Source organism: Acinonyx jubatus, chromosome B3 (assembly GCF_027475565.1).
Source record: "Acinonyx jubatus isolate Ajub_Pintada_27869175 chromosome B3, VMU_Ajub_asm_v1.0, whole genome shotgun sequence".
NCBI lineage: Eukaryota > Metazoa > Chordata > Mammalia > Carnivora > Felidae > Acinonyx > Acinonyx jubatus.
Window position 1 is genome coordinate 6,367,006 of NC_069386.1, and position 13,775 is coordinate 6,380,780.

Consider the following 13,775-nt stretch of genomic DNA (forward strand, 5'->3'; position numbering starts at 1 on the left):
GAATGAATTTAAAAAGGAGCTTCTGTAAATTGTGTTAAATTTCAGAATATCAAAAATAGAAATGAAGTCTTAAAAATTCCCATCAAGAAAATAACAGATTATCTACAATAGTACAAAGAATCAGATAATCATCAAACTTTCATTAGTAATTCTAGATGCAAAAAGACAACGAAAAATGATTGTAAACTTAGAAGTCAAACTATTGTTCAGATGCAAGGGCAAATTGAAGACATTTTCAGATATGACAAGACTCAGATTACTATCCTTTACTTTTTTGACGATTTATTTATTGATTGATTGAGAAAGAGGGGGAGAGCAGACAGAGAGGGAGACAGAATCCTAAGTAGGGTCAGTGCAGAGCCCGATCTCAAGCACCATGAGCCTGTTGCTTAACCAACTGAGCCACCCAGGTGCCCTAAAAGTTTACAAACCATATCAGAAAGGATTAATTCAAAAGTTATATACTTATGGCATATTTTCAAGAGAAAAATACGAGACTCAAAAGAGAGGGAAACAAAGAAACCAGTCAAATTTACTATGATGCCTAAATAAGTGCTTATTAATAATAATCTTGGGGCGCCTGGGTGGCTCAGTCGGTTAAGCGGCTGATTTCAGTTCAGGTCATGATCTCGCGGTCCGTGGGTTCGAGCCCCGCGATGGGCTCTGTGCTGACAGCTCAGAGCCTGGAGCCTGTTTCAGATTCTGTGTCTCCCTCTCTCTGACCCTCCCCTGTTCATGCTCTGTCTCTCCCTGTCTCAAAAATAAATAAAACGTTAAAAAAAAAAATTAAAAAAAAAATAATCTTAACAAGAAGGAAGTGGAGAAACAATGTGTGCATTGAGGTTCTCATCTCGGAGAAAGTAGACTACCGTCCATTTACTACAAAATATCTAACTGTAACACAAAAGATTTCATACATGATTGTTAAACAGGGGAGTAAATATAATCTGGAAGTTGTACTGGTTCATATGTGATTTTTTTCCTAGTACACCAACGTTTTGCACCTTTAAGTATCTGCAAGTAAACACAAAATATATCAACAGAGCTGAACACAGCAAACCATGGAGGAATACAGGACTGTTCATGATGCCCCTTACCCTGTTTTCTTCTTGGCTTAGGCCACTGCAAATTGGTATCTGTGAAGTGTTTATTGTATGGTTCTCCCAGTATTTGTGCATCTGGTTCTGGTATCCAGAATTTAGCCTCGACACTCCCCTTACTGTGCCTTTCCAGGTTACTGCAACTTGTTTAAGTGAAAATCCCATATTTACTGTAGCAGAACTTTTAAGTTAAGAATATATTGGGGAAAAAAGGAATATATCAAATGTCATTCTTTTCTATGGCTGAGTAATATTCTTGTGTGTGTGTGTGTGTGTATCACATTTTTTTTATCCATTCATCTATCATTGGACACTTGAGTTGCTTTCATATCTTGGCTACAGAGAAGTAGATAAAGAGAATTAAGAGGAACTTCGAGTTGTAAGTCACAGAGATGAAAAGAACAGCATAGGGAATAATCAAAATATTTTAAAAATGCTGTATGATAATAGAAGATGAATATATTTATCACGGTGAGCAATGTACAGAACTGTCAAATCAGTGTAACACTGCATGTTGATTTTACTTCAAAAAAGAGAATACACTGAATTTTTTAACTACACTTACGCTGATTGTTTTACAATACATACATTGAATCATGTTATACATCTGAAATGTTATCTGTCAATTATATCTCAATTTAAAAAAATCAGTGTTCTAATTAGAATGTCATTTTATATTTTTTAGTTTTTATTTTTTTGAATGTCAAATACATTTTAAGTCTAGTCGCCTTATTTTCCCCACAGGTACTATCATTTTTAAAGTGTTAATTTTTAAAAAGAGTTTTTTTTTTAGGAATACACTGTTATAACAGACATGCCAAAAATCAACACTAACCAAATACAATAGCACCAAAATGTGCTAAGTGGCGTCCAGAAATTTAATCATATACCATATAACATTATTTACAGGTTAATTAACTGACTGGAGCAAGTATGTGTAAATAACCAGCTGGTTATTCTAAGGAGTCTAGTAATATTCTCCAAATGCCTCCTCACTCAGGTTTGGTCCTACCTGGTGGTAACTGCCCACTCCACCCTAACTATAGATGGAGATGCTTCCAGGTCCTATGGCTGGGACTCCCAGGAGGGCAGCTTTCCAGGAATTTCCTGGCTAGCTAATATGCCTGTATCTTTAGCCCAACTTGAAGAGACTGGGTTGGGAAAATATAGGAGATACAACCATAAACCTCAGGAAAAAAGAAGAATAACCAGAAACAGAGAAGATAAAGAAGCTTTAAAGTTTATCAATGGGTAAACCACCTAGAAACAATGGATTCTAGCCTGAAATTTGCCTTATGTGCCAACCTCATGAAAATTCAATCTAAATCAGAATTCCCAGACGTGGAATGAGATCTACCTCAAATTATGATTTAAATCATAAAGCTTTAAAACTTACTTAATCCACAAAGCAAATATGACACAGTAAAGATTGTTACAACAGCTAATGTAGATCTTGAACTTAAAATAACATCCAGCATACCAGTCTTTTCAGTTTGATTTAAAATGGATTTATCTAAAACTGCTAATTCAATTCCATCCATCAGCCTCAAACTTCAACCGTTAAATAAAACTTTTAATATTTTTTTTACTCACCTAAAAAGCCAATGAAGATTCAGGCCAAGAAAGAATTGCACCCACTTCAGTTCTGTATTCTTGTTATCAAGGAGGCCAAGAAATCAAGCCTTAGGATTTAAGGATTTTTTGATATACGAACAGCTCACTTGACCAATTAATTTTAAGGGATTTACCCTTGATATGTGGAGTCAATAGCTGTAGTCCTCAATTTTCTCTGGTGGGCCACAAGTGTATCAGACTTCATCTTTTAACACCAAATACCTTATGAACCTACTGGGGTTTGGCTTCATGAACTCACCTATTCTTCACCACTTCCAAGATCAAGGTTGAAACACAAGACCTATGAGGGACTAGATTCTGAAGAAATTTTGAGCCTTGGAGAAGCTGAAGATCCTTAAAGCTTTTTACAATTGAAGTTTTTAAAAGGTCAAACACCTAATGTAATGAAAAAAATAGCAAAATGAAGAAAAAATGATAGCTCATGCTACAGAATCTGTTCACGCTCACTGCCATACACTCATTTCCCTAAAAGAACTTTCACTAAATGAGTAGGATACAAAAATTAGGACTTTCAATGGGAACTTGAGACAAGCATTCCTTAGGAGAGAAAAAGGGCTAAAATCAATACTAATACTACCCACAACCAGGGAACACAGATGAAAAAAAAAAAAAAGGGTAAAGGATTTTATATTTTCGTCCCTGCAACTAGCCTGTTCTCATTCATTTCAACTCCATCAAGGACAATTTCTTAGAAAGCTACAATATAATAAAACTGCTGGTGAATTCTTCCTACTAAACTTCCTACTGTTGTCACTTAAGGGACTGTGTGATAGGTTTCCACTCTTCTTCCCACCTCACCATCTGGCTTTCCACACCACAGGAGATAAAGGTATGAACTAATTATCTGAAGAAGTCTTCAGGTAGCCCCCAGAAAACAGCACAGGCCCACGTGTCTTATAGAGGAATTTGCTGCTAGCAGAATAGGCTAAAGAAGGGCTCTATTACTCCTTATCAAATACAAGAGGAACCAAAAAGTCATCAATAAATACCTGTTCCTCAAATCTTTGTATTCTTGTTATAGAGAGCAGGAGGGCAATGCTGAAGGGACATGTATTATTACTGAAATCTCCTTGCTGTCCTGTCTATAAAGAAAACAAAAAAGAGTTGTTATTTACAGTAATCTTAAAAGTATAACATAACCTATTGAAAACAATCTTTAAATGGATCAGAAACCTGTGATCAGAAACCTAGGACCTTAAACTACAGAACTTAAAAAACAAACAGTATCAGAAAATCTTTAAAACCTTGGATTAGGTGAAGATTATTTAAAAAAGCATAATTTTTATCGGAAAAAACGGATAAACTGGACCTCATAAAAATTCAAAACTTTTATGCTTCAAAAGATACCATTAAGATAAGTAAAAGACAAGCCACAAACTGGGAAAAACACTTGCTAATTATACACATGGTAAAGGACTTCTACCCAGAATATATAAAGAATTCTTAAAATAATACATGTAATCAAAAACTGACAAAAGACTTGAATAAACATTTCCCCAAAGAAGATAACAGAACAGCTAATAAGCACATTGAAGAAATGTTCGATTGTCATTAGTCATTAAGGAATTGCAAAGCAAAACTTCAGCGAGACACTGTTTCATACGTATTGGAATAACGAAAATAAAAAAGACAAGAACAAATGGTGAGGATGTGAAGAAACAAGAACCCTCATATAGTGCTGGAGGGAATGTAAAATGATAAAGCCACTTTGGTAGTTTCTTAAAAATGTAAACATAAATTTATCACACAGCACAGAAATTCCACTTATAGGTATCTATCCAAGAGAAATGAAAACATATGTCTTCACAAAGACCTGCATGTGAATTTCATAACAGCGTTATTCATAATAGCCAAAAAAGTGGCTATTCAAGTAGAAGTGGAAACAATCTGAAGTGGAAAACAATTCAAATATCCATCAACTGATGAACAGCTAAACAAACTGATATATGTATACAACAGAATAACTATTCAACAATAAAAAGGAATGAAACACTGACAGAGGCTACAACATAGATGAACTTTGAAAACATTATTATGCTAAATGAAACAAACCGTACACAAAAGATCATATATTGTATGATTCCAATTGTATGAATTGTCTAGAAAAGGTAAATCTGTGGAGACAGTAGATTAGTGGTTGCCTGAGCCTGGGGTTGGGAATGTGAATTAACTAAAAAAGTGTGAGGGCACTCTCTCGGGTGTTCTCTCTCTCAAAAATAAACATTAAAAAATATTTTTAGAAAGGAGGAAGAAGGTGCCTGGGTGGCTCAGTAGGTTAAGGGTCGAATTCAGCTCAGGTCATGATATCACAGCATGAGTTCAAGCCCCATGTCAGACTCTGTGCTGACAGCTCAGAGCCTAGAGCCTGCTTCGGATTCTGTGTCTCCCTCTCTCTCTGCCCTTCCCCCACTCAAAAATAAATAAACATTAAAAAAAATTTTTTTTTAATGTTTATTTATTTTTGAGACAGAGAGAGACAGAGCATGAATGGGGGAGGGTCAGAGAGAGGGAGACACAGAATCTGAAGCAGGCTCCAGGCTCCGAGCTGTCAGCACAGAGCCCCATGCGGGGCTCGAACCCACAGACCGTGAGATCATGACCTGAGCCGAAGTCGGATGCTTACCCGACTGAGCCACCCAGGCGCCCTCCCCCAAAATTTTTTTTAATAAAAATGGGCGTGAGGGATTTTACAGGGTCATAAAAATGTTCTAAAACCGGATTATGGTGATGGTTGCACAACTAGGTAAACTTATGAAAAATTACTGAATTGTAAACTTAAAGTGGATGAATTTTACATAAACTATACTCAGTAAGTTTAAAAAATAGGTCTTTGAGGCCTAAAAGAAATAATACCCAAAAGACAAAAGAAAAAATATAAAATCAAAGATAAAACAGAAAACCAACAAACAAAAATAAAACAGTGAAAAGATGAAGAAATACAAAACTGGTTCTTTGATAGAAATCAATTAATATAGTAAGATAAACCTGAACAAAAAGAAGAGTGAACAGATACAGACAAGATAGAAGAACTTTAAAGTCTAGCTCCACATTACAGTCTTTAAATATCCTTTCCTACAAAAGGGACCCACAGCTCCTTGGAGAAATGCCTGATACCCATATGGATGGCACAAACAAAGCACAAGGCGAGCCTTGGTAGGCAGTGCTCAGAGTCACGTCAGGACGGCACATAAGCCAACTTGAAAGATCTAACTGGCCAAATATGGGTCAATTTGAGTAATGAATAATGAATATATTGAATTAAAAAGGTTAGTGGGTACACAACATTCAAAAAATACAGAGGTCGGGGCACCTGGGTGACTCAGTCGGTTAAGCATCTGACTTTTGATCTCAGGGTCATGAGGTAAAGCCTCACAAAGGGCACCACGCTGGGCGCCTACTTAAAAAATAATAATATATAAAACAAAAAAATATATACAAATAAACAAAGGAGGGGGGAGGCTTTTTTGACGGAAGAAAGCCAGCTAATAATGTAGAGGGAATGACAGAATTTTTTGTATTTTAGGGGTGCCTGGGTGTCTCAGTTGGTTAAGCGTCCAACTTTGGTTCAGGTCATGGTCTTGCAGTTCATGAGTCTGAGTCCCACATTGGGCTCTGCAGTGACAGCGCAAAGCCTGCTTCGGATCCTCTGTCTCCCTCTCTCTGCCTCTCCTTGCACACGTGCTCCCTCTCAAAAATAAAACCATAAAAAAAGCCATAAACAAAAAACAACATAAAAAAATTTTAAAAATGTTTTAATTCTACCATTTTGCAACTCCCAGTATAATTACTAATTAAGGCCAAGAATCATCAGTAGATGGGAAAACGAAAACCACTGGTGAAAGGCTGCTGAGGATTTTCACACCATCTCAAGTTATGAGCCCATAGATTACTTTCTAATTACAAAAGGAAACATGTATCTTTGCAAATGAAGAAAACTGATGGTTTTTGTCTTAACCAAATGACTTAGCATCACCACTAGGAAGACAGCCTAATATCATGAGCCTTCTGCTATTTTGACACCACAGAACAGTTGGCAAACTACAGCCTGTGGGCCAAATCTAGCTCACTGCCCATTTCCGTATAGCCCTTGAGCGAAGACTGACTTCTACATTTTTAAATGTTGAGGGAAAAAAAAAACAAAGGAAGAATATTTCATGACACATGAAAATTAAATTTCAAATGTCAGTGCCCATACAGTTTCATTAGAACACAGCCACACATTCATTTTTGTCTCTCTTGTTACAACAGTAGCGCTGAGTAGTGGTAACAGAGACCATATGGCTTATAAAGTCTAAAATAAAATACTACCTGGCCCTTTACACAAAGTTTACTGACCTCCTACAAAAGAAACTATACAACATCACTTATGAAACAGTCCTGCCAAAAATGTTGAGTATCTCATCATGAGGAAACTATAGGACAAATCCAACAATGCGAGACACAAGACAATTGGGCTGGATGCTTCAAAAAATGCAATTAAAAGATACTAATCCTATTCTTTCCTTTTAATGTTTATTTATCTTAGAGAAACAGAGAGGGCAGGGGGAGAGGAAGACAGAGTCCGAAGCAGGCTCCAGGCTCTGAGCTGTCAGCACAGAGCTCAACGTGGGGCTCAAACTCACAAACCGTGAGATATGGCCTGAGGTGAAGTCAGACTTCCAACCGACTGAGCCACCCAGATGCCCCAATACTAATCCTTATTCTTAGGAAACACATGTGGAAGTATTCAGGCACTAAACTGGACTTCTACTTTTAAATGATTCAGAAAAATAATATATGTCAGAGAGATAAGGTAAATGTGGCAAAATATATATTTTTTTTTAACGTTTATTTTTTTTGAGACAGAGAGAGACAAAGCATGAACGGGGGAGGGTCAGAGAGAGGGAGACACAGAATCCGAAACAGGCTCCAGGCTCTGAGCAGTCAGCACAGAGCCCGACGCAGGGCTCAAACTCACGGACCCGCGAGATCATGCCCCGGGCCGAAGTCGGCCGCCTAACCGACTGAGCCACCCAGGCGCCCCCAAAATATTTAAAAACTGGTGAATCTAGAGTTGCCTGGGTGGCTCAGTCAGTTAAGTGTCTGACTCTTGATTTTGGTTCTCAGGTCATAAACTCGCAGTTTGTGAGATCGAGCCCCACATGGGGCTCTTTACGGATAGCATGCAGCCTGCCTGGGATTCTCTCTCTCTCTCTCTCTCTCTGCCCCTCCCTCTGCTTGCACACTCTCTCAAAATAAGTAAACATTAAAAAAAAAAAAAAAAACCCAGCTGAACCTAAGTGAAGGGTATATAGGTGCTCATTGTGCTACAGCGTTTCAACTTTTCTGTGGGTTAAAATTTTCAAAATAAAATGGGAGGAAAAAATAGGTCCTTTATCTGTATATTACTTTTCTTTCAAAAGAGCTCAAAACACCTCTATTATTATCTTATTACTTCATAATTATTTAATGACAAATGACTTAGTTTCACAAAATCCCATAAACACACTACTAGAAACAGGCAATATCCCAATTCTTAAATGGGGAAGCAGAGGTCAAGGTTGAAGCTCACAAAAGACAATGATAGAGTTAGGATTAAATGTTAAGTTTCCTGTTGAACAGTATTTTTTTCTTTTTCCTTATTTTTTTGAGAGGGGGAGCAAGTGAGCAAGCAGCAGAGAGACAGAATCCCATGGCAGGGAGGCGGGGGAGGGAGGGAGAGGGAAGGAGGGGGAGAGAGAGAGAGAGACAGAGAGAGAGAGAGAGAGGGAGAGAGGGAGTGAGAAGCAGGGCTTGAGCTCACCCAATGTGGGGCTCGAACTCCCAAACAGTGAGGTCATAATCTGAGGTGAAGTCAGATGCTTAACTGACTGACCCACCCAGGCATTGCTTTTTTTTCTTTTTCAAACATTAGAATATTGAAGGTTTGGATTTAAAATAGAACTTGCTTAAGAATGTGATGACATCATATATCTTCTACTTTCAAAGTAAAAGGCATCCTCGACATTAAGGGTCATTCTACAATGCTTCCACTTTTTCCCTGTCATTAACTAGCTTGAATGAAGTGGCTTGAATTCAAACACCCTGTTTCATAAAGAGATCCCTGGATCACCTGAAGAGTTTAGGGCTACCTTGAAGTGTTTCAGGAGTTCTCTGCCTAGTTCACAGTCCAATTTGATGGCAAACACAATATGTAGAATAACGGTGCCTTCCACATGACGAAGTTCACCTGCTGGCACAGTAACAAGATCCAACAGCCTAAAAGATTCAACAGAAAGGTATGAGCTACGGTTTGAACAAGAGACAATCATGCACATCCTCAGATGAACAAGTAGACCCAACTCAAGCCGAACCTGTACCATCACTGGAAGCAGGGAGTTAAGTATAAATTCTACTGCCTCGTTCCTTGCCCCTTTGTAACACAACTTCCTGAAAGAACTATCTACTGTCATTAATTCCACTTCTTTACCATTTCCCAGTTAAATCTAATTCAATTAGGCTTCTGTCCCCTCCCTACCCACTCCCCTCAATGCCATTTGACTATTCTTTTTTTTTTTTTATTTTTTTAATGTTTCTTACTTTTGAGAGAGAGAGGGAGCATAAGCAGGAGAGGGGCAGAGACAGAGGGAGACACAGAATCCAAAGCAGGTTCCAGGTTCTGAACTGTCAGCACAGAGCCTGACATGGGGCTTGAACCCACAAACCCTGAGATCATGACCTGAGCCAAAGTCGGATGTTCAACTGACTAAGCCACCCAGGTGCCCCCCCCATTTGACTATTCTTGCAAGGCTTACAAATGACCTCTATGCTGCCAAAACCAATAATCAAGTCCCATCTTAATTAACAGCTCAGCAGATATGATACAAATGACCACTTCTTTCTTGAAAAACTCTTCTTCTCTGGGTCATTGTCACTGAACTCTTCCCCCCAATTTTTTTTTTTTTTTTTTTTTTTTTTGCTGGCTCACCTCCCTTTAAGTGGTGGAATGCCTCTGAGCTCAGTCTTGTGTTTCTCTTTCTTCACAATTTCCCTGAGGAACCCCATCCAGTCCCATGGTTTTAGTTCTTTCCCAGTCTCTTATCTCCAGTCCTGACCTCTCCCTACTCCAGGCTGTCTACTCAATACCTCCATATGGGATGCTAATATACATCTCAAACTTAACATGGTTAGGACGTGCGGGCGATCTGTCTGCAACATCTGTCACCCCATTGATCGCCAGGGTTGATTCGGCTGATCTGGCTGGCTAGGCGGGTGTCCCTTTCCTCCCTCACCGCTCTATGTGCATCCCTCCCGAAGCTGTGTGCTCTGTCAAAGAGGATGAGCTTCCCCGATAGAGGAGGACTGTTCTTCAGTCAAGGGTATATGAGTAGCTGCGCTCCCCTGCTAGAACCTCCAAACAAGCTCTCAAACTTCACATGGTTAAAACTGAGCTTATTTTGTGCAACACCTGCTTTTCTGTCAGTCTTTCCTAACTCAGTGTATAAGACCATCTTTAGAGACACCTGGCTGGTTCAGTCAGAACACACAGCTCTTGATCTCAGGGTCATGAGTTCTAGCCCCACAGTGGGCATTGAGCCTACCTAAAATTAAAAAAAGAGAGACAAGAAAGAAAAGACCATCTTCTTATCAATTGTGCAAGCCAAATAACAAAAGTTACCCTAGAGTAGTAGAAGCAGTAGGCCGCAACAGGATTAACAGCATGAGCTCTGTGGCCAAACTGCCTGGACTGAAATTCCAGCTCCATTTTATAGCTATGTTGGGATAGTCCTTCATTTCCCCGTGCCTCAGTTTACACATGCATAAAGCTGAGGCAAATAGGGTTGTTGTGAGGTTTAAAGTGCTTAGAACACCTGACACAGGGTAAGCACTCTACAAATGTTTGCTTTAAAAAAAAACAAAAAAAACAAAACCCTCTTTTTCAAAATGCCATGCTGCATCTTGCATTTGTACTCACTAGTCACTATCCCACTAAAAATGTTCTTTTCCCTGATCTACATATCGTGGCTCTTCCCATCCAAGATTCGGTTAAAATAACACCCTCTCCAAGAGGTTTTCCTTGACCACTGAACCTAAAATAGCTACCCTGTCACTATCAGACCATCTATTTAAATTATCTGCATAGCACCTTCTAATATTTTTCTTATTTATTTTCTGTTCTCTTCTCACAGTATTTAAACTCCTTGAGGAGCAGGGACCTTGTCTGACTAGTTCATCACTGTAGTCCCAGGGCCATACAGCTCCTGGTACAGAGCACTTTATAAACAGTTTATAAACTTACAACTTACAGAATAACTACCACTATTCTCCTGGAAAAGCTACAAATGAAAGAGTAGAAGAGCTGCTCAGCAGCTAAAAGAGGGCCAGGGAAGTTCTCTGCTGAGGTGAAGGCAGGGACTGAGAGGTTAAGTAACAATGAAGTAAAACACATAAGAAGATGCCTTGCAAAAATGATTTTATTTCAATACTGTATTACTCACTCATCACCACTCTGTTCCTCATTGTGCTGCTTATCTAGCTCATTGAAGAAAGTTATGATTCCTTCCAAAGCCTTCTTTCTGTTTCCCTGGAAAAAAAAAAAAGGTACAAAATTAGGTAAGGTCTCCCTATAAAGGCCAAGATCACCAACCTGAACTTAAAATACTTTTTCAGCTTAGAGTATTCTCGAGTATGAATGTAAACAGAGAAATGACAACCTCAAGTCACAGTTAGCATTTACAGAACATTTTTTCATGTTGAAATTGGGTTTGAGGGGCGCCTGGGTGGCTCAGTCAGTTAAGCATCTGACTTCATTTCCATTCATGATCTCACAGCCTGTGAGTTTGAGCCCCGCCATCAGGCTCTGTGCTGACAGCTCAGAGCCGGGAGCCTGTTTTGGATTCTGTGTCTCCCTCTCTCTCTGCCACTCCCCTACTCTGTCTCTCTCTCAAAAATAAATATTAAAAAATTTAAAAAAAAAAATCCGGTTTGAAACAGATGTTATTAGATGATGGTATTAGACTTCAGTTAAGGGACCACTAGTCCACCCTTCGTGAGATTTTACCCCCTTTACTACTACACACACATACCAAATGTGGTAGTACAAGAATAACAGGTGTTTTCCTTGGCTGAAGAGCCTGACCCTTTTACTAATCATATCATCATACATGAAATGAAAGCATCTATGCCCTAGTATGTAAACCAGGAGTATGAGTAAACTGAATGCTCTTAACTGACCATCCCACTAGAGTTTAAAAAGAAAAAACATACTTTTTTATGTGTACCTTTGAGGAGAAAACCAGAAGCTGATAGACCAAAGGTGGTATTTCTTGAAGATTCAACTTGGAGAACATCCTCAACACTTTCTCTGTCACAAATTCCACCTCTTCTGCAGCCAAAGGGACATCCCTGTGGATCAAAGACTCTGAAGGCCAAAGCTATGGCCTTATTTGGGAGATTAGAATATATTAGAATTAGAATATTGTAACTGCCCTTTGGTTTTTCTGTAACAGAGAACCTTAAAGGGAACCAAAAACCTTACATAAGGGAAGTTATCTCAGAAAAAAAAAATCAGGGTCGCCTGGGTGACTCAGCCGGTTGAGTGTCTGATTTCTTGATTTTTGGCTCAGGTCATGATTTCATGGTTTGTGAGTTCAAGTCCCACGTCGGGCTCTGCACTGACAGCATGGATGGATCCTGCTTGGGATTCTCTTTTTTTCTCTCTCTCTCGCTGCCCCTCCCCTGCCTGCTCACACACTCTCTCTCAAAATAAATAAAATATTAAGAGAAGAAAATCACAGTTTTTGTTTTTTTGAGAGAGACAGAGTGAGAGCTGGGGAGAAGGGCAGAGGGAGAGAGAGAATCTTAAGTAGGCTCCACACTCACTGCAGAGCCTGATGTGGGGCTCAATCCCACAACCCTGGGATCGTCAATGACCCGAGCTGAAATCAAGAGTCGGATGCTCAACTGACTGAGCTACCCAGGTGCCCCAAAAAATATTTTAAATAAGCAATTAAAGGGGGAAAAATTAGAGGGGAAAAATCCTATAACAGAAAACAAAGTTACCATTACTCTTATTCAGGGGAAAGTGGTGCTTGAACTTGCTAAATTTCAATTTCTAGCAGGCCAAGTTCACACAGCAGGGCAGGCATAAAAAGGAAATAAAGATGCTTACTTGAACATAGAAGTGAGCTGGATTACATACTGCTGATCCCATCTGGTTAAAGAAAATGACAAAGAATATGAAAGTTTATCTCATCTTCACTTATTTGCATATTCCTTTGTAAAATTAATGAGGGAAAAATTAAGGCCATTTCTAGTTTGATTTGGTATCACTGGGAAATGAGATCAAAGAATCAATGAAATAACAGCTTTTAACCTATGAGATTGGCAAAATCAAAGTCTGATGACATTCAATGCTGGGAAGATTTGGGGAAACAAATGGTCTCCACGTATGATTTTAGAGAGTGTACACTGATAGAACCCTTCTGGGAAGATAAGCTGGCAATACTTATCAAGTTTAAAAATGCACATAAGCACAGACCCACCCAAATTAGTATTAGAAATCTATCCCAAGTACATGCTTACAAAAGGTCACCTAGATATATAAGGATGTTCATTGCAAACACTTTTTATAATAGCAAAAAACCAAATAACCATATATTATTTATTAGAAAAAAAATATTCTTAACAATTGGAGACTAGCCAAATACAACAGAATAGTATGGAACTATTAAAAGGGATGACGTAGAGTCATATATTCTGACATGAACAGATGCAGTAAATGAAAAAATGCAAGGTATATTGTGATGTATATTGAATAAACTCTAGTGTAATTAAAATCAAATAAACATATAGGCACACATGTGCTGATACATACTTAAAATCATGTATATTTTAGGGATCTTATGTAAGGAACCATAAAAGCTGTTATTTCTGATTTAGATAATCTTGGGTGTTCGCTTCTGGTTCTTTTCAATGTACCCAAACATAATCATTGTATTACATAACTTTGTATTCTCTATATGGTAAGGATTTTTCGATTGATGGTTTTATATATTTTACTTCTAATGGGTCTAAATTTCA

General features: G+C 38.5%; 1 protein-coding gene across 5 annotated transcripts in view; it reads right to left on the bottom strand.

Moving 5' to 3' along the window:
* FANCI (FA complementation group I) overlaps positions 1-13,775 on the bottom strand; it is a 102,062-nt gene that overhangs the window by 49,223 nt on the left and 39,064 nt on the right. For all 5 annotated transcript variants that reach the window (XM_053223568.1, XM_053223567.1, XM_053223566.1 and 2 more), the window contains exons 7-12: positions 12,865-12,906; positions 11,975-12,098; positions 11,192-11,277; positions 8,846-8,972; positions 3,725-3,817; positions 2,974-3,110 (exon numbers count right to left, since the gene is read on the bottom strand). In XM_053223568.1, coding sequence (XP_053079543.1) covers positions 2,974-3,110; positions 3,725-3,817; positions 8,846-8,972; positions 11,192-11,277; positions 11,975-12,098; positions 12,865-12,906 — 609 coding nt within the window. The remainder of the gene's footprint in view (positions 1-2,973; positions 3,111-3,724; positions 3,818-8,845; positions 8,973-11,191; positions 11,278-11,974; positions 12,099-12,864; positions 12,907-13,775) is intronic.